General features: G+C 47.0%; 1 protein-coding gene across 3 annotated transcripts in view; it reads right to left on the minus strand.

The window, feature by feature from the left end:
- Positions 1 to 11571, minus strand: part of adamts6 (ADAM metallopeptidase with thrombospondin type 1 motif, 6) — a 125802-nt gene extending 114231 nt beyond the window's left edge. For 2 of the 3 annotated variants that reach the window (XM_046369619.1, XM_046369617.1), the window contains exons 1-4: positions 10864 to 11571; positions 8483 to 8999; positions 7458 to 7858; positions 654 to 834 (exon numbers count right to left, since the gene is read on the minus strand). In XM_046369619.1, coding sequence (XP_046225575.1) covers positions 654 to 834; positions 7458 to 7858; positions 8483 to 8585 — 685 coding nt within the window. In that variant the 5' untranslated portion in view covers positions 8586 to 8999; positions 10864 to 11571. The remainder of the gene's footprint in view (positions 1 to 653; positions 835 to 7457; positions 7859 to 8482; positions 9000 to 10863) is intronic. The other variant, XM_046369618.1, reaches the window with a different exon arrangement.
- Positions 11572 to 15753: the final 4182 nt, after the last annotated feature.

The raw sequence follows: 15753 nt of genomic DNA on the forward strand, positions 1-15753 counted from the left end.
CAGCCAGAGGCCGGACTTAAACCCAATCAAACATCTCTGGAGAGACCTGAAAATAGCTGTGCAGCAACACTCCCCATCCAATCTGACAGAGCTTGAGAGGATCTGCAGAGAAGAATGGGAGAAACTCCCCAAATACAGATGTGGCAAGATTGTAGCGTCAAACCCAAGAAGCCTCGAGGCTGTAATCACTGCCAAAGGTGGTTCAACAAAGTACTGAGTAAAGGGTCTGAATACTTATGTAAATGTGATATTTTATCAATAAAAAATGTGCTAACATGTCTAAAAATCTTTGTCATTATGGGGTATTGTGTGTAGATTGATGAGGGGGAAAAAACAATTGAATTCATTTCAGAATAAGGCTGTAACGCATCAAAATGTGGAAAAAGTCAAGGGGCCTGAATACTTTCCGAATGCACCGTACACCAGGCTGAGGGGAGGCCCGTATGGGCCATCCCAACAGCAGCGCGGTCACATCCACCGGAACCTGGGCCTAGAACCAAACCAGCACTTCCTCTGGACCGCTAGGAATAACCGCTCATTTATGTTACTCACCCAGCTCAGAGTCGATCCAGACTGAGGCAGTGGAGAGCATGGAAGAGGAACAGGGAAGGGAAGGGAGGAGAGGAGAAAGGAGAAGAGGACGCGTCACCAACCTGAGATGCCACAGCTGAAGTCGTGCTGGCCGGGTTGCTGCCGCGGCGAGGGAATGGAAGACTTTTTATAAATAACATGCTGCTGTCCTTCTCCCTGGTCCCATTGGCTGGAAGTGGTGGACGATATATTCTTTAATGGCTCTATTAAATACTGCTCTTCTTCTGTGGTAATAACGCCGTGCTTGTTGAGAAACAAGAACATCGAGAGAGACAGGTTATAAGCGAACAAGGCAAACAACATTACAACGCACACACACACACACACACACACAAACACGACAGTTGAATTGGTCTTATTGTAGTTTTAAAATAATTACATAGAAAATGTCTGACAATTTTTGTCAAAAGTAACTCCTACCAGCCTAAATGGACTTACAGTGAACCATTTATGCCGTTTATATGAAATGACCTTTGACAAATAACCCCCTATAATTTTCATTATAGTCAGCAAAATATTGTTATACTAATGAGTATTATAAACCAGGTTGCATGCTTTATTCCCCCCCAGCACAACCACAATCATCTGTGAAATGATTGGCACCCCGAGTCAGAGCTAAGTGGCTAATGGTGTGTTCCAGCCTTGGTCACGTAACATTGCAGGCTACAACACATAGAACAACGAACTCACAGCTCCGCTCTGCTCTACTCTGTGTGTCGCACTGCAGTCAGACGTGAAAACACCCCACACTCTGAAGCAATTTGATAAATCATGTTATAACAACCAATTACACCTAGAACAACGCTGTAATTACTGGGACTGGAACCAAAGTACACAGCTCTCTGCCCTCGAACACCCTCTTTGTAACATAAATTGAAAAAGTACTTCAGAATGTGTTTATAAAAAAACATTGGCACGCCGCATCACTCAGTAAAAACCCACAATGAAACCAATTAACCAAATATGACAACCTGGCACACGCCGGCAAGAAACCAATATTTGATAAAAGCCTAGCAGAGTGCGATGTCAAGATGTCTGGCAATTTACGAGATTAAACTACAGATACATTTCATTTTTGTCCATTTTTGGTCCTATTAAAACGGTATGAGGCGAAACAGACCTAATACTAATTCAATTTATGATACTGGAGCTGTGGGGCTGCCAGTACGTTTGGCCGCAAGAACGGCAATACATGTTTTTCTCCAAATGATTGCGATTGGCACAGAGGAACAGGGCTTTCTCCTTGTTCTGAGACGTTTCAAAGTAAATGAGGGGGGATAAGAGTTTTTCCAATCGCTTCCAACAGTGAGTTTTAACGAAGACAGTCTGGCCAGTCCGTCAGTCTAAGATCAACAGCCTGAGGACCAATACCTCAGCTTTGATGATTAGCCGCTTCGTTAAAGCCAACAGAAAGCAACACATTCGCTTTCTTTCTTATTTCGCTGGATAAATTCCAGTTCAAAACCCCCTAGGCTAACCCCTAACCTCCAAACATACACTTCTCATAGATCTGACACTATCAGATGAGTCCTAGGCCCAGGGCGGTGTTGAGCTATTACCATATTGCCTATCTACACTCATCCAACCCCTTCAGAACTACAAGAAATGACTATGGGTTCATTAGGGGCTAGGGGTTGATTTGGGACTGGGTATTAGTTTATCTGAGGAAACCGGAACCTGGTGTGCCCAAAACAAGATTTGGCTTCGACAGTTTAGTAAGCAAACAGAAAGACAGCCCTGCATGCTTATCTGTCACAGTCCATTGAGAAGGATATGTATTAGGTTCGGTGAGCTGGCTGGTTGGCTAACGACTGGATGAATTTTTGGTTCTTCATAGTAGGTGGACTGGCTGGCTGGCTGGTTGGTTCTTTATAGTGGGTGGACTGGCTGGCTGGCTGGTTGGTTCTTTATAGTGGGTGGACTGGCTGGCTGGTTGGTTGGTTCTTTATAGTGGGTGGACTGGCTGGCTGGTTGGTTCTTTATAGTGGGTGGACTGGCTGGCTGGCTGGTTGGTTCTTTATAGTGGGTGGACTGGCTGGCTGGCTGGTTGGTTCTTTATAGTGGGTAGACTGGCTGGCTGGTTGGTTCTTTATAGTGGATGGACTGGCTGGCTGGCTGGTTGGTTCTTTATAGTGGATGGACTGGCTGGCTGGCTGGTTCTTTATAGGGAGTGGACTGGCTGGCTGGTTGGTTCTTTATAGTGGGTGGACTGGCTGGCTGTCTGGTTCTTTATAGTGGGTGGACTGGCTGGCTGGCTGGTTGGTTCTTTATAGTGGGTGGACTAGCTGGCTTGCTGGTTGGTTCTTTATAGTGGGTGGACTGGCTGGCTGGCTGGTTGGTTCTTTATAGTGGGTGGACTGGCTGGCTGGTTGGTTAGTTTCCTTATAGTGGGTGGACTGGCTGGCTGGCTGGTTCTTTATAGTGGGTGGACTGACTGGCTGGCTGGTTGGTTCTTTATAGTGGGTGGACTGGCTGGCTGGCTGGTTGGTTCTTTATAGTGGGTGGACTGGCTGGCTGGCTGGTTGGTTCTTTATAGTGGGTGGACTGGCTGGCTGGCTGGTTGGTTCTTTATAGTGGGTGGACTGGCTGGCTGGCTGGCTGGTTGGTTCCTTATAGTGGGTGGACTGGCTGGCTGGCTGGTTGGCTGGTTCTTTATAGTGGGTGGACTGGCTGGCTGGCTGGTTGGTTCTTTATAGTGGGTGGACTGGCTGGCTGGTTGGTTCTTTATAGTGGGTGGACTGGCTGGCTGGCTGGCTGGTTGGTTGGTTCTTTATAGTGGGTGGACTGGCTGGCTGGCTGGTTGGTTCTTTATAGTGGGTGGACTGGCTGGCTGGTTGGTTCATAATAGTGGGTGGACTGGCTGGCTGGCTGGTTGGTTGGTTCTTTATAGTGGGTGGACTGGCTGGCTGGTTGGTTCTTTATAGTGGGTGGACTGGCTGGCTGGCTGGTTGGTTCTTTATAGTGGGTGGACTGGCTGGCTGGTTGTGACTAAAGCTCTTATGATCCAGTAAAGCAACCTTTCTTAATTAAAGTATGCGTCGCGACGACATGTTAACGATGCATGACGACATGTTAACGGTGCATGACGACATGTTAACGGTGCATGACGACATGTTAACGGTGCATGGTGACATGTTAACGGTGCATGACGACATGTTAACGGTGCATGACGACATGTTAACGGTGCATGGTGACATGTTAACGGTGCATGACAACATGTTAACGGTGCATGGCGACATGTTAACGGTGCATGACGACATGTTAACGGTGCATGTCAACATGTTAACGGTGCATGACGACATGTTAACGGTGCATGGCGACATGTTAACGGGACATTTCAGAGTTAAAAAAATATTTCTAGGAACTCAGAGGAGGTCTCAACTTACTGTTTAGAGTTAGAAGATTAGAATATGCAAGATGCAATTTGGGGCGCCCCCATTGATTTTGATAGTCACTCTCACTCAGATATCATATTAACATGGCATTAGTCATGGCAAAATGTGTAGAATTTAAAGACATTTTATTTAAATCTCCTAAGATTTCTCTCCACCCCATGGCAAAATGTTTAGAATTGCAGAAGCCCTCCGGTACTGCTCATTCCGTTCAACAGCTCCGGAGGTCTACGTCTTCTAGGCGTAGACCTCCTAGGCGTAGACGTAGACCTCCTAGGCGTCTTCTAGGCGTCGTTCTAGGCCTTCTAGGCGTCACTGAACTGGATTCATTACCACCAACCCCAGACTGTCTTGTCTCATTACACACACCTGGATCCCATTCCCCCTGATTAGTATGTTATATATGTGCCCTCTGTTCCCCATTGTCCTTGCCGATTATTGGAATTAGCCTGCCGTGATGACAACCTGTCACTCGACCAGCTCATCAGCATGGCGATTCATTTGGACAAGCTCCTGCGATCCCGGCGAAGACCTGTGCGGAATCCAGAGCCCATGGCTACACCTGCTCCGTGGCCAGAGCCCATGGCTACACTTGCTCCGTGGCCAGAGCCGATGGCTACACCTGCTCCGTGGCCAGAGCCCATGGCTACACCTGCTCCGTGACCAGAGCCCATGGCTTACACCTGCTCCGTGGCTAGAGCCCGTGGAGGTGAAGCGTTCATAGGACTCGACCTCGGGTCCGGACGTTTCCCAGACCGCGGCCCCCCAGTTCAGGGCCCGTCCGGTCAGTGCCGAGATGACGGTGGCAACCCTGTCTCTCCCGGAGAGGTACCGGATCGCATTGCAGAAGGATCTTGCATCTCGCTGGTGCGCCATCAAAGCGCTCCGGGAGGGACAGGGGTATTCCGCGGGCCGGCTCAGATGGGACGGAGGCAGGTCATGGTGTGGGGGCTGGTGCCGCAACTTGTGCTGGAGACTGGAGGGACTGCACATTCCCCTCCAAGCGCAGGATAGTTGCCAGCACGCTGTCCATAGAGCTGCCGAGTCTGAAGAGACGGTCCTCGTGAGCGTAGGAGAAGGAGGAATCTGGGCCTCTGCTCCTATTGTGGAGAAAGGAGTCATTTCTCCCCGACCTGCAGTCTATCCACAAATAGGCGAGGAGTTGACAAGACATGGAATTATCCTGCTCCAACCCAGGTAGGATGCAAGATCTCCCCTCCTTTTCTGTCAACTCAACCAGCATGTTTTCCCATTAAATTCCCTGAATACCCTAGTCCCTCACTCCCGTTAGCTCAGATTTGATTCCAAAGCTGCCGGGAATCTTTTAGATAGCGCATTACGCATTCCTTTGTTTCCCCTACAGTCACCCATTCTGGTTCGAGCCCTGGATAATCGCCCAATAGGGACAGAGCTCGTTCTCTGCTGACCCATGACATTCATTTAGAACAGATCACATGTTTGATTATCGACACCCCCACGCACCCTGTTGTTTTAGGTCTCACTGGTTGAGGTGGCATAACCCTGTTATTTCCTGGTCCGAGAGGAGACTGCTGGGTTGGTTGCATGAGTGTCAGGGGAGGTGTCAACACCACTACGGTGGAAAGTCCGGACCACGCCCCTCAAGTGGAGTTACCGAAGGAATTCCAGGATCTGCACCGGGTTTTCTCTAAGACCCAGGCTACACCCCTGCCTCCCCATCGCCCCTGGGATTGTGCCATTGACCTGCTGTCTGACGCAGCCCTGCCGAGAGGACACGTCTATGCCCTCTCCTATGCGAAGACCGAGGCCATGGAGACCTACGTACACGAGAGCCTCCAGCAGGGTTTTATCAGCCCCTCTACATCACCAGCCTCCTCAAGCTTCTTTTTCGTTAAAACGAAAGATGGGGGACTGCGTCCCTGCATTGATTATCAAACTCTGAATAAAGCCACCGTCAAGTTCAGTTATCCTTTACCCCTCATCCCAACCATTATCGAACAAATGCACGGGGCGCAGTACTTCACGAAACGGGACTTGAGGAGCGCCTACAATCTGGTGCGCATTTGTGCAGGCAACGAATGGAAAACTGCCTTTTCCATGACCACGGGCCATTAAGAGTATCTCGTACTGCCTTTTCCATGACCACGGGCCATTACGAGTATCTCGTACTGCCTTTTCTGGTCTTTCTGGCCTGGTCTCCTCGCTGAGGCTGGACACAGTGAAGCACGGCCTCCTCCTCTGGACATCGAGGGAGGTCCGGCATACTCGCTCCGTGAATTCCTGGATTCGAGGCGTCATGCGGGGTGTCTCCAGTACCTCATCGACTGGTAGGGGTACGCACATCCTGGACGCTTTGCTGACCAGGGATTTTCAACATCGGCGCCCAGACCGAACCGCAACACGTCCCTGTGATCATCCCCGAGGCCGGTGTCGTCCCGCTGCTGGTGCAGTGAGTCGGGGGGTACTGTCACCGGATCCCCCCCGGTACTGCTGCTCATTCCGTTCACCAGCTCCGGAGGTCTACGTCACCGGCCTTCTAGGCGTCACTGAACTGGATTCATTACCACCAACCCCGAACTATCTTGTCTCATTACGCACACCTGGTTCCCATTCCCCCTGATTAGCATGTTATTTTTGTGCCCTCTGTTCTCCGTTGTCCTTGTCGGTTATTGCTACCATGTCCGTTGGTCCTGTGTACCTGTGCTGTTGTAGCGGCTTCCATGCTACGTGTATTTGTGCACTTGTTTTACGGGTCTTGTCTCGAGTATTAGTTAGAGGTTTACACCTCGCTCTTTTGTTTGGGTGGAGAATATAAAACCCCCTATTACGTATTCCTGCGCCTGTCTCCAATCACTAACATGACAAAATGTAAGTTCAAACTTCAATTTCTTTCTCCGCTGTCAACCAAATCTTGCTTCGGACCCCAAAAGGGATCATGTTTTTATGGCCTTGGGTCCCAGGAAAACACAGAATTTCTCAATGTTCCCAGGCTGAAAAAGCCTAAGAACCCCTGCTGTAGAGAGCTTTCCCCGTTAGCCTTAACCTACTTTGCCCTATCCTAAGTGGCACTGTGCCAGGTGGAAGGAGGCCAACATGCTATTTAGCAAACTCCACTCTGTCTAATCCTGTGACAGTAGAGCTGAGGGTTTGTCTGGGGTAGCCAGAGCAAAGAGAAGGCATAGTATTAACTCTCCGTGACTGGTCAATGGGGGCCTCCTGGCCTCCTCACAAAACAGATCCTTAAGTACTCAAAGAATATTCAAACACACTCAAATATCCAGAAATACATTCAGACATACTCTAAACAAAAGTCACAGAACCCCATAAAGGGGAGTAGAGTGGTGGTGGGTGTTCTACTTGGAAACAGACAGATCGTGTTGTCCTCTTTTCCATCCTTCCATCACACATTTCAATACCCTGACTGGCTAACAGTAGCTTCCTTCCAAACACATACCCAAACCAAACACATCAACTCCAGAATCCCATGGTACTCACCAAGCCCTTACAGTTACTGAGCGCTACTCTGGTGGAGCTGTACTGATCCTGCAGGTATCCTACATAGTGGCAGTTCTCCAGCATGTCATGTCTCCACTCCAGGCCCTCTCTCCCCCAATACTCCACCGTGAAATGTTTGGACACCAGCTGGGGGTTGAGGGTCAAGTTCAAGTGAAAGTGCTTTCCGTAAGCCGACAGTCTGTAGAAGACTCGGGTCCGGGCCGGGTCTTGTTCGGCACGGCCGGTTGGCTCTGGGCCGACGGCGGTGCTGGTTGGGTCGGCGGTCCGTCTCCTGCGACCGGGCCGGTGGTGTTTCACAGTGTAGCTGAGGAAGTCCCCGTTCTCGTCCACCTGCATCGGCACAGTCAGCTGGTAGTGCTGCAGGTAGGACAGGTACTCCACTTTCACAAAAAAGAACGGATGGGGAGAGATGAGCCATTGGGGGAGGGGTGCACGAGGAGGAAAGGACGAGGAGGAGAAAAATGAACACAGAATGAGAATCTGAGTAAGAACATGATACACTACAGGAAGAAGTGACATATTTAAGACAATGGGGGCGCTCCAGCCATTACAGAATATAACACGACGACACCCTACAGATAGTAGAACTCATAGAATGTAGAATGTCTATGGTAGAACTCCGACCGACCGACCGACAGACAGACAGACAGGCAGGCAGGCAGGCAGGCAGGCAGGCAGGCAGGCAGGCAGGCAGGCAGGCAGGCAGGCAGGCAGGCAGGCAGGCAGGCAGGCAGGCAGGCAGGACAGACATGACCTCACAGTGTTCCAGAGCCTAGCAGGTTGTGATCTACAGTGGGTAAAATCCCTCTAAAATAACAGTCAGGCCAGGGCCACCAGATGTTGCAGATGTCTCACTGACAGACCACTGCCCATGAGCAGCAACCATGCATCCACCTGCCTCACCGGGATGACAAATCCGTTTCTCTGAAGGAGAGCAGTTCTAGCACCTTGGCTGCAATAAAGCAAGTTAAGATGTGCATTTAATAAACAATGAGCAGTCCTACCTTGTGAGTTGTGCGAAAGTCTTTGAAATTCAGAGGAAGCCATGACCACCACCAGGCTCAATATCAATATACAAGTCAGCGTCTTCCGCAAAATTTCCATCATTCAGAGAAAGGTCTGACATGGGGTTGGGGGGAGGAGGGGTGAGGGGGTGGTGGTGCTACTGACGGGCTAGGAACACACGATCAGTCCGACGTGCCTGGCACCATAACAAGCCCATGGTTTGGGTCCTCTGTGGGGGGAATGTTCTCACTACTTCTTCTTCTCTTCTTGTCTCATCCAGGTCTCATCCAGAGAACGTCTCCGAGACACTCAGATTCCTCCTGAGGGCAGCAGACACTTCCAGACCTCACTGGCGTTTCCCTTGGAGCTCATGTCAGCCACTCATCATGGGAGGCGGTGATGCTAGAATCCATCGGTAGAGATCAGTCAGTCAGTCACTTCAAGCACGTCCACAGCAGCAAATCTATAGATCTAGATCTATATTGGAAGCTTGTCTTGACCAATCCATCTGCATGCCTGTGAATACATCATTGCATAGTTCAATAAGCATACCTGCTACAAAACAACTAGTCTATACTCTTAGAAAAATCTAGAACCTAAAAGGGTTCTTCGGGTGTCCCTAGGAGAACCCTTTGATAAACCCTTTATGGTTCCATGTAGAACCCTTTCCACAGAGGGTTATACATGGAACCCAAAAGAGTTCTACCTGGAACCAAAACGTATTCTATTTGGAACCGAAAAGCATTCTACCTGGGGAAAAGAGGGTTCTCGAATCGGGACTGCCAAATAACCCTTTTGGAACCCTTTCTTCTAAGAGTGTACCACATAGGCTAAACTTCTCATCTGCAAATTACAATTGCCTAACGACTGCACAGCATATACGCCAACAGTACACTCCATGACAGAAATACCCTCCTCCTGTAGCCTGCTTACCCAGCATGCCATGGTTTGTGGTTAGCAGGATAGCGTTTTTCGTCATGAATCTTGTTCTGGAGGCAGCTCTGCAGAGTGGCCGCTAGCTGGCACGGCCACAAAGTCATACAATCTCATTTTAAACCGAACCTGAACCTTAACCCTAATCACACTGCTAACCTTAACCTTAAATTAAGCACATTTTGATGTTCATACATTTTTTCAATATAGCCCATTTTGACTTCGCAGCTGACTTAATTAACTAACAGGAAATCGCTCAGTTCTGCCTCCAGGACTAGACTCGTGACAATAAACGTCAACATGCATGTGGCTAACGGTGTTTGTGACACCATACCATCTCCACAGCCTAAGGAGAAGTCAGTCTTTCAGATATTCCACAGCAAGTCACAACAACAAGACAATGATCAAGTACAAAAGCAGCCTGTGCTACGATGTCCGCCAGCCTCCTCAGTCAACACAGCACCTGTCTCTATAACAGGTTTAGGCATCTCTCTCCCACTGACTCTCTCTACAGCCAGGAACAAATCAAAAGATTAACGTTGCTCTCAGCAAGCCCTCTGTGCGTGTGTGCGTGTGTAATAACGCAGAACTAAAGGTGTTATAATAGTGTAATAACATACACATTTATCTTTGAACCTATCCATCAATTAATGAATAAATCAATCACTTGTTCTATATTTCAAACCAATTACCGGATATTCTTCAAGAAAGAGAGGGTCACTCACTCACACAGCTCATAAACGGCATGCCATACTTTTAGAACCAAGTCCAGGCGAGGTTCCAAGTTTACGTCCAAGTGAAAACGCGTAAATTCCAGTAATCACCTCTGATCTATCGGATGTGCGTAAAGACAGTATGGGTGGTTATCTGTCTGTGGCTAGAATCCAGTGTTGGAAGCGGCGTGTTGCACCTTCTGTAAGCTCTATATAATGAACATCTAGCGGCACATATCCAGACAGCAGCGCTACATCTACTTGGCCACTCCGTCTGACCCAGACATTTGGCACCCAGCCCGAATACATCAGACAACACCGACCGACCGACTGAAATCAAATAAAACTGCTCCTTTCAAGTTAATCTAGGAGGATATGTAATTCAACTACAACTGGAATATCATACCAACAGTTCAACACTGTTCCTGTGTTAGGGATTACCAACAAAAAAAAAGTATGAAAACGCCGGGAATAATTATTGTTAGCTATTGTAGAAGTGACAGACACTATCTCGCTCAAGTCATATGGGTTTGTTTGACGCCTTATAACACACAGGCAGAGACGGACCGTTCTTGCAGATGTGGATCTGTTTCAGTGAGTTATAAATTCTAACAGTGCAGATAAGAGTAGGCTATGCCAAGTGCTTAGACATCAAACCACTTTTAAGAGACACGTGATTTTTCAATAAACGCTGGAAGAAATAGTGGATCCAAATGTAACCAACATTTACTCACCAAACACTGTGTGTGTAAGGAATTCCAAGTGCCTATAGGGTTGTACTTCTTCCACGTTTCATCTAGTTCTAATTGAGTTAAAATCACAAAAAGAGGTTTCCAAAAGATGTACGCTACAATGTGAAAGATAAATCATTGCATTTTCTGTTGTTTAAAAAAAAAGATGGTTAGCCTACATATCTGAAAGAAAAGGGATCTGCCGCGGCTCCGTTAAAAGTGCATGAGAGACACACAGCATTCTCTAGTTGTGTCTATGGAGTGCTGATAGACTACAAGCAGATAGTTACCGTCCTCATCTTCATTGTCAGCGGCAAAGCCCAACTGTGTAGAGTAGAGTAACGTTACAGAGTGCAGACAATAGACTTCGCCTGCGCTGAAATTCCGTAGTAGGCAGATGACTTCTCTCCTCTGTCCATCACTTTTCGGTTTATGCCATTCTCTATATCCCCATGAGAGAGAAAACAGAGGAACATAAATGTCTTAGCAGAAAAGTCTATCCCCAAGAATAACTTTTAAACTATCTCCAAAATGAAGGAGACCTAATTCATAGCCCAACTGTCCTCTTTAAAATAGACTTGGTGTGTTTGCTGAGTTGTTATTTTGGATAACGCAGGTAGTATGCTGCACAATAATAACAAATAGTCTACATCTAGGACAGTGTATGCAACACAGCTATATTGAGTTGAGGTAGCACCCTTTAATACAGTATACCCGGTCTGGAACCATAGCCAAATTCTGAGCTGCTTCATATTGGCAGCTTTTTCAGGCTGGGAGGTTCAGCTGACGTCATTGCAGATGTGCGTATTCTAACATCAGCTGTGCGCATGTTCCGATCTAATATCACGTGCGGGGGGGGGGGGGTACAAATAGGTTTCAGGAACTTCTCTTTTCCAGAACCTATAAGCACAAAGTGTAGCATAATTGACTGTTTTTGCCAACTATCACAGTAGAAAAAAGTTTGCCACTTAAAAGTGTTTATTGCAACGAAGTTATACACAGGTGTAGAAAAACAGATGTTTGGTTATTAGGAGACCTAACTAACATATAGTAGTGAAGTTGGTTAACTTTAATAGCCTACCCAAGACCTTGGCCTCTTATGGTATACCATCTATAGTGTACAATATGTCAAACTCTTACAGGTCTCATTTTTGACAAAGCTAACAATATCCTATATTTATTCTTGTTATGGAAAAATATATATGGTTTAAATAAAATTATATTGTCTACCAATAAAACAATTATTTGCCCAGTGATGTTGCTGAAATGCAACAGTGACTGAGTTGGCCTAGGGAAAAATTAGATGAGTCAAATAGCAAAGCAATTTTGCAGAATGTAGTGTGTAACCTACTTAAGAAGGAGAACCACTCTGACGATGAACACAGAACTATTTGAAAGAGTGTTGCGCCTTCTTGTGTTCAAAAACGATATAGCAACTTTTAATATTGATTTTTTATTTCACCTTTATTTAACCAGGTAGGCTAGTTGAGAACAAGTTCTCATTTACAACTGCGACCTGGCCAAGATAAAACATTGCAGTGTGAACAGACAACACAGTTACACATGGAGTAAACAATAAACAAGTCAATAACACAGTAGAAAAAAATAGTCCATATACATTGTGTGCAAAAGGCATGAGGAGGTAGGCGAATAATTACAATTTAGCAGATTAACACTGGAGTGATAAATGATCAGATGGTCATGTGCAGGTAGAGATACTGGTGTGCAAAAGAGCAGAAAAGTAAATAAATAAAAACATTATGGGGATGAGGTAGGTCAATTGGGTGGGCTATTTACCGATTGACTATATACAGCAGCAGCGATCGGTTAGCTGCTCAAATAGCAGAGGTTTAAAGTTGGTGAGGGAGATAAAAGTCGACTGCAGGCGACTGCTGACTGACTGATCTACAAGTCACCTTGCATCATAAATAACAACTCATTAGAATTTGAAGATCAATAATAAATAATAATATAATAATAAGATCAGTCAGTCAGTCGAAATTTACCCATGAAACATTGCGGTTTTGATCCTCTTGAACATAACCATTGGCGTTATAAATTTAAATGTACACTCAACAAAATAACGTTTCTACAAGCAGCACCCACAGAGATACATAAAGGTATCATCTTCATATGCAGTGCATTGAAATTATTCAGAACCCTTCCCCTTTTGGAAATGTTGTTATGTCACAGCCTTATTCTAAAATGTATTCAATTGTTTTTTTTTACTCTTCAATCTACACGCAATACCCCCATAACAACAAAGCAAAAACAGGATTTTAGACGTTTTTTGCAAATGTATATAAAAAAAATACTGAAATATCACATATACATAAGTATTCAGACTCTTTACTCAATACTTTGTTGGAGCACCTTTGGCAGTGATTGCAGCCTCGAGTCTTCTTGGGTACGACGCTACAATCTTGGCACACCTTTCTTTGGGGAGTTTCTTCCATTATACTCTGCAGATCCTCTCAAGCTCTGTCAGGTTGGATGGGGAGTGTCGCTGCATAGCTATTTTCAGTTCTCTCCAGAGATGTTCAATCAGGTTCAAGTCCGGCTTTGGCTGGGCCACTCAAGGACATTCAGAGACTTGTCCCGAAGCCACTCCTGTGTTGTCTTGTCTGTGTGCTTAGGGTTGTTGTCCTGTTTGAAGGTGAACCTTCACCCCAGTCTGAGGTCCTGAGCGCTCTGGAGCAGGTTTTCATCAAGGATCTCTCTGTACTTTGCTCCGTTCATCCTTGCCTCGATTGTGACTAGTCTCCCAGTCCCTGCTGCTGAAAAACATCCCCACAGCCTCTGCCACCACCATGCTTCACCGTAGGGATGGTGCAAGGTTTCCTCCAGACGTGACGCTTGACATTCAGGCCAAATTGTTCAATCTTGGTTTCATCAGATCAGAGAATCTTGTTTCTCATGGTCTGATAGTCCTTTAGGTGCCTTTTGGTAAACTCCAAGCGGGCTGTCATGTGCCTTTTACTGAGGAGTGGCTTCCATCTGGCCACTCCACCATAAAGGCCTGATTGGTGGAGTGCTGCAAAGATGGTTGTCCTTCTGGAAGGTTCGCCCATCTTCACAGAGGAACTCTGGAGCTCTGTCAGAGAGACCATAGGGTTCTTGGTCACCTCCCTGACCAAAGCCCTTCTCCCCAGATTGCTCAGGTTGGCCCAGCGACCAGCTCTAGGAACAGTCTTGGTGGTTCCAAACTTCTTTCATTTAGAATGATGGAGGCCACTGTGTTCTTGGGGACCTTCAGAGCTGAAGAAATGATTTGATACCCTTTCCCAAATCTGAGCCTTGACACAATCCTGTCTCGGACCTCTACGGACAATTCCTTCAACCTCATGGCTTGGTTTTTGCTCTGACATGCACGGTCAACTGTGAGACTTTATATAGACAGGTGTGTGCCTTTCCAAATCACGTCCAATCAATTGCATTTACCACAGGTGGACTCCAGTCAAGTTTTAGAAACATCTCAAGAATGATCCATGGAAACAGGATGCACCTGAGCTCAATTTCGAATCCCATAGCAAAGGGCCTGAATATGTAAATAATGTTTTTTTTTTGCATATATATGAACTCCACAAAAAAAGAAACGTCCCTTTTTCAGGACCCTGTCTTTCAAAGATCATTTGTAAAAATCCAAATAACTTAATTGTAAAGGGTTTTAACACTGTTTCCCATGCTTGTTCAATGAACCATGCACAGTTGATGAACATGCACCTGTGGAACTGTCATGCAGGTGAACGAGGACCCAAACGCGACTTAACAGAAACAGAGTTTATTAATGTTCAAAACGGAATAACAGAAATCCTCTAGATTGTAGAGGGGAAAACAACTGGAGAAGCGGCCACAGACTGCAGGTCGCTTCGGGTAGGCGCAGGCCGTAGTCGACTGAGACACCTGCTCACACGCAGCGTCTGATGAAGGCACAAAACACGACAGGACAGGGTGATACACAATCACGGCAAAAACACGACAGGACAGGGCGAAACGCAATCACAGCATGGTGAATACAATACAAGGAACCGACGGCACAGGAACGGATCACAAAGGAATAAATAGGGACTCTAATCAGGGGAAAGGATCGGGAACAGGTGTGGGAAGACTAAATGATGATTAGGGGAATAGGAACAGCTGGGAGCAGGAACGGAACGATAGAGAGAAGAGAGAGCGAGAGAGTGAGAGAGGGAGGGGAGAGAGAGGGATAGGAGGGAAAGAACCAAATAAGACCAGCAGAGGGAAACGAATAGCATGGGGAGCACAGGGACAAGACATGATAATAAATGACAAACATGACAGTACCCCCCACTCACCGAGCGCCTCCTGGCGCTCTCGAGGAGGAACACTGGCAGCAACGGAGGAAATCATAGATCAAACGGTCCAGCACGTCCCGAGAAAGAACCCAACTCCTCTCCTCAGGACCGTAACGAAAAACGATAAAAAGGGAAACTAGGGTACTACTCTAAAAAAAAAAAATGAGAACTAGGGACAGACTGAGACACAGCAAGGGCAGGGACAAGAACAGGAGAGATGCGATGGCAGGGAACAGACTGAGACCCAGCAAGACCAGGAGCAGAAGCAGAAAAAAATTACCAGACTTCTTCTGCGCGCAGTCTGAACACGCAGCCACGAAACGGCGCGTGTCACGCTCCTGAGTCGGCCACCAAAAGCGCTGGCGAATAGACGCAAGAGTGCCTCGAACACCGGGATGACCAGCTAACTTGGCAGAGTGAGCCCACTGAAGAACAGCCAGACGAGTGGAAACAGGAACGAAAAGGAGGTTACTAGGACAAGCGCGCGGCGACGCAGTGTGCGTGAGTGCTTGCTTAACCTGTCTTTCAATTCCCCAGACTGTCAACCCGACAACACGCCCATAAGGAAGAATCCCCT

Source organism: Oncorhynchus gorbuscha, linkage group LG11, assembly GCF_021184085.1.
Source record: "Oncorhynchus gorbuscha isolate QuinsamMale2020 ecotype Even-year linkage group LG11, OgorEven_v1.0, whole genome shotgun sequence".
In the NCBI taxonomy this organism is placed as follows: domain Eukaryota; kingdom Metazoa; phylum Chordata; class Actinopteri; order Salmoniformes; family Salmonidae; genus Oncorhynchus; species Oncorhynchus gorbuscha.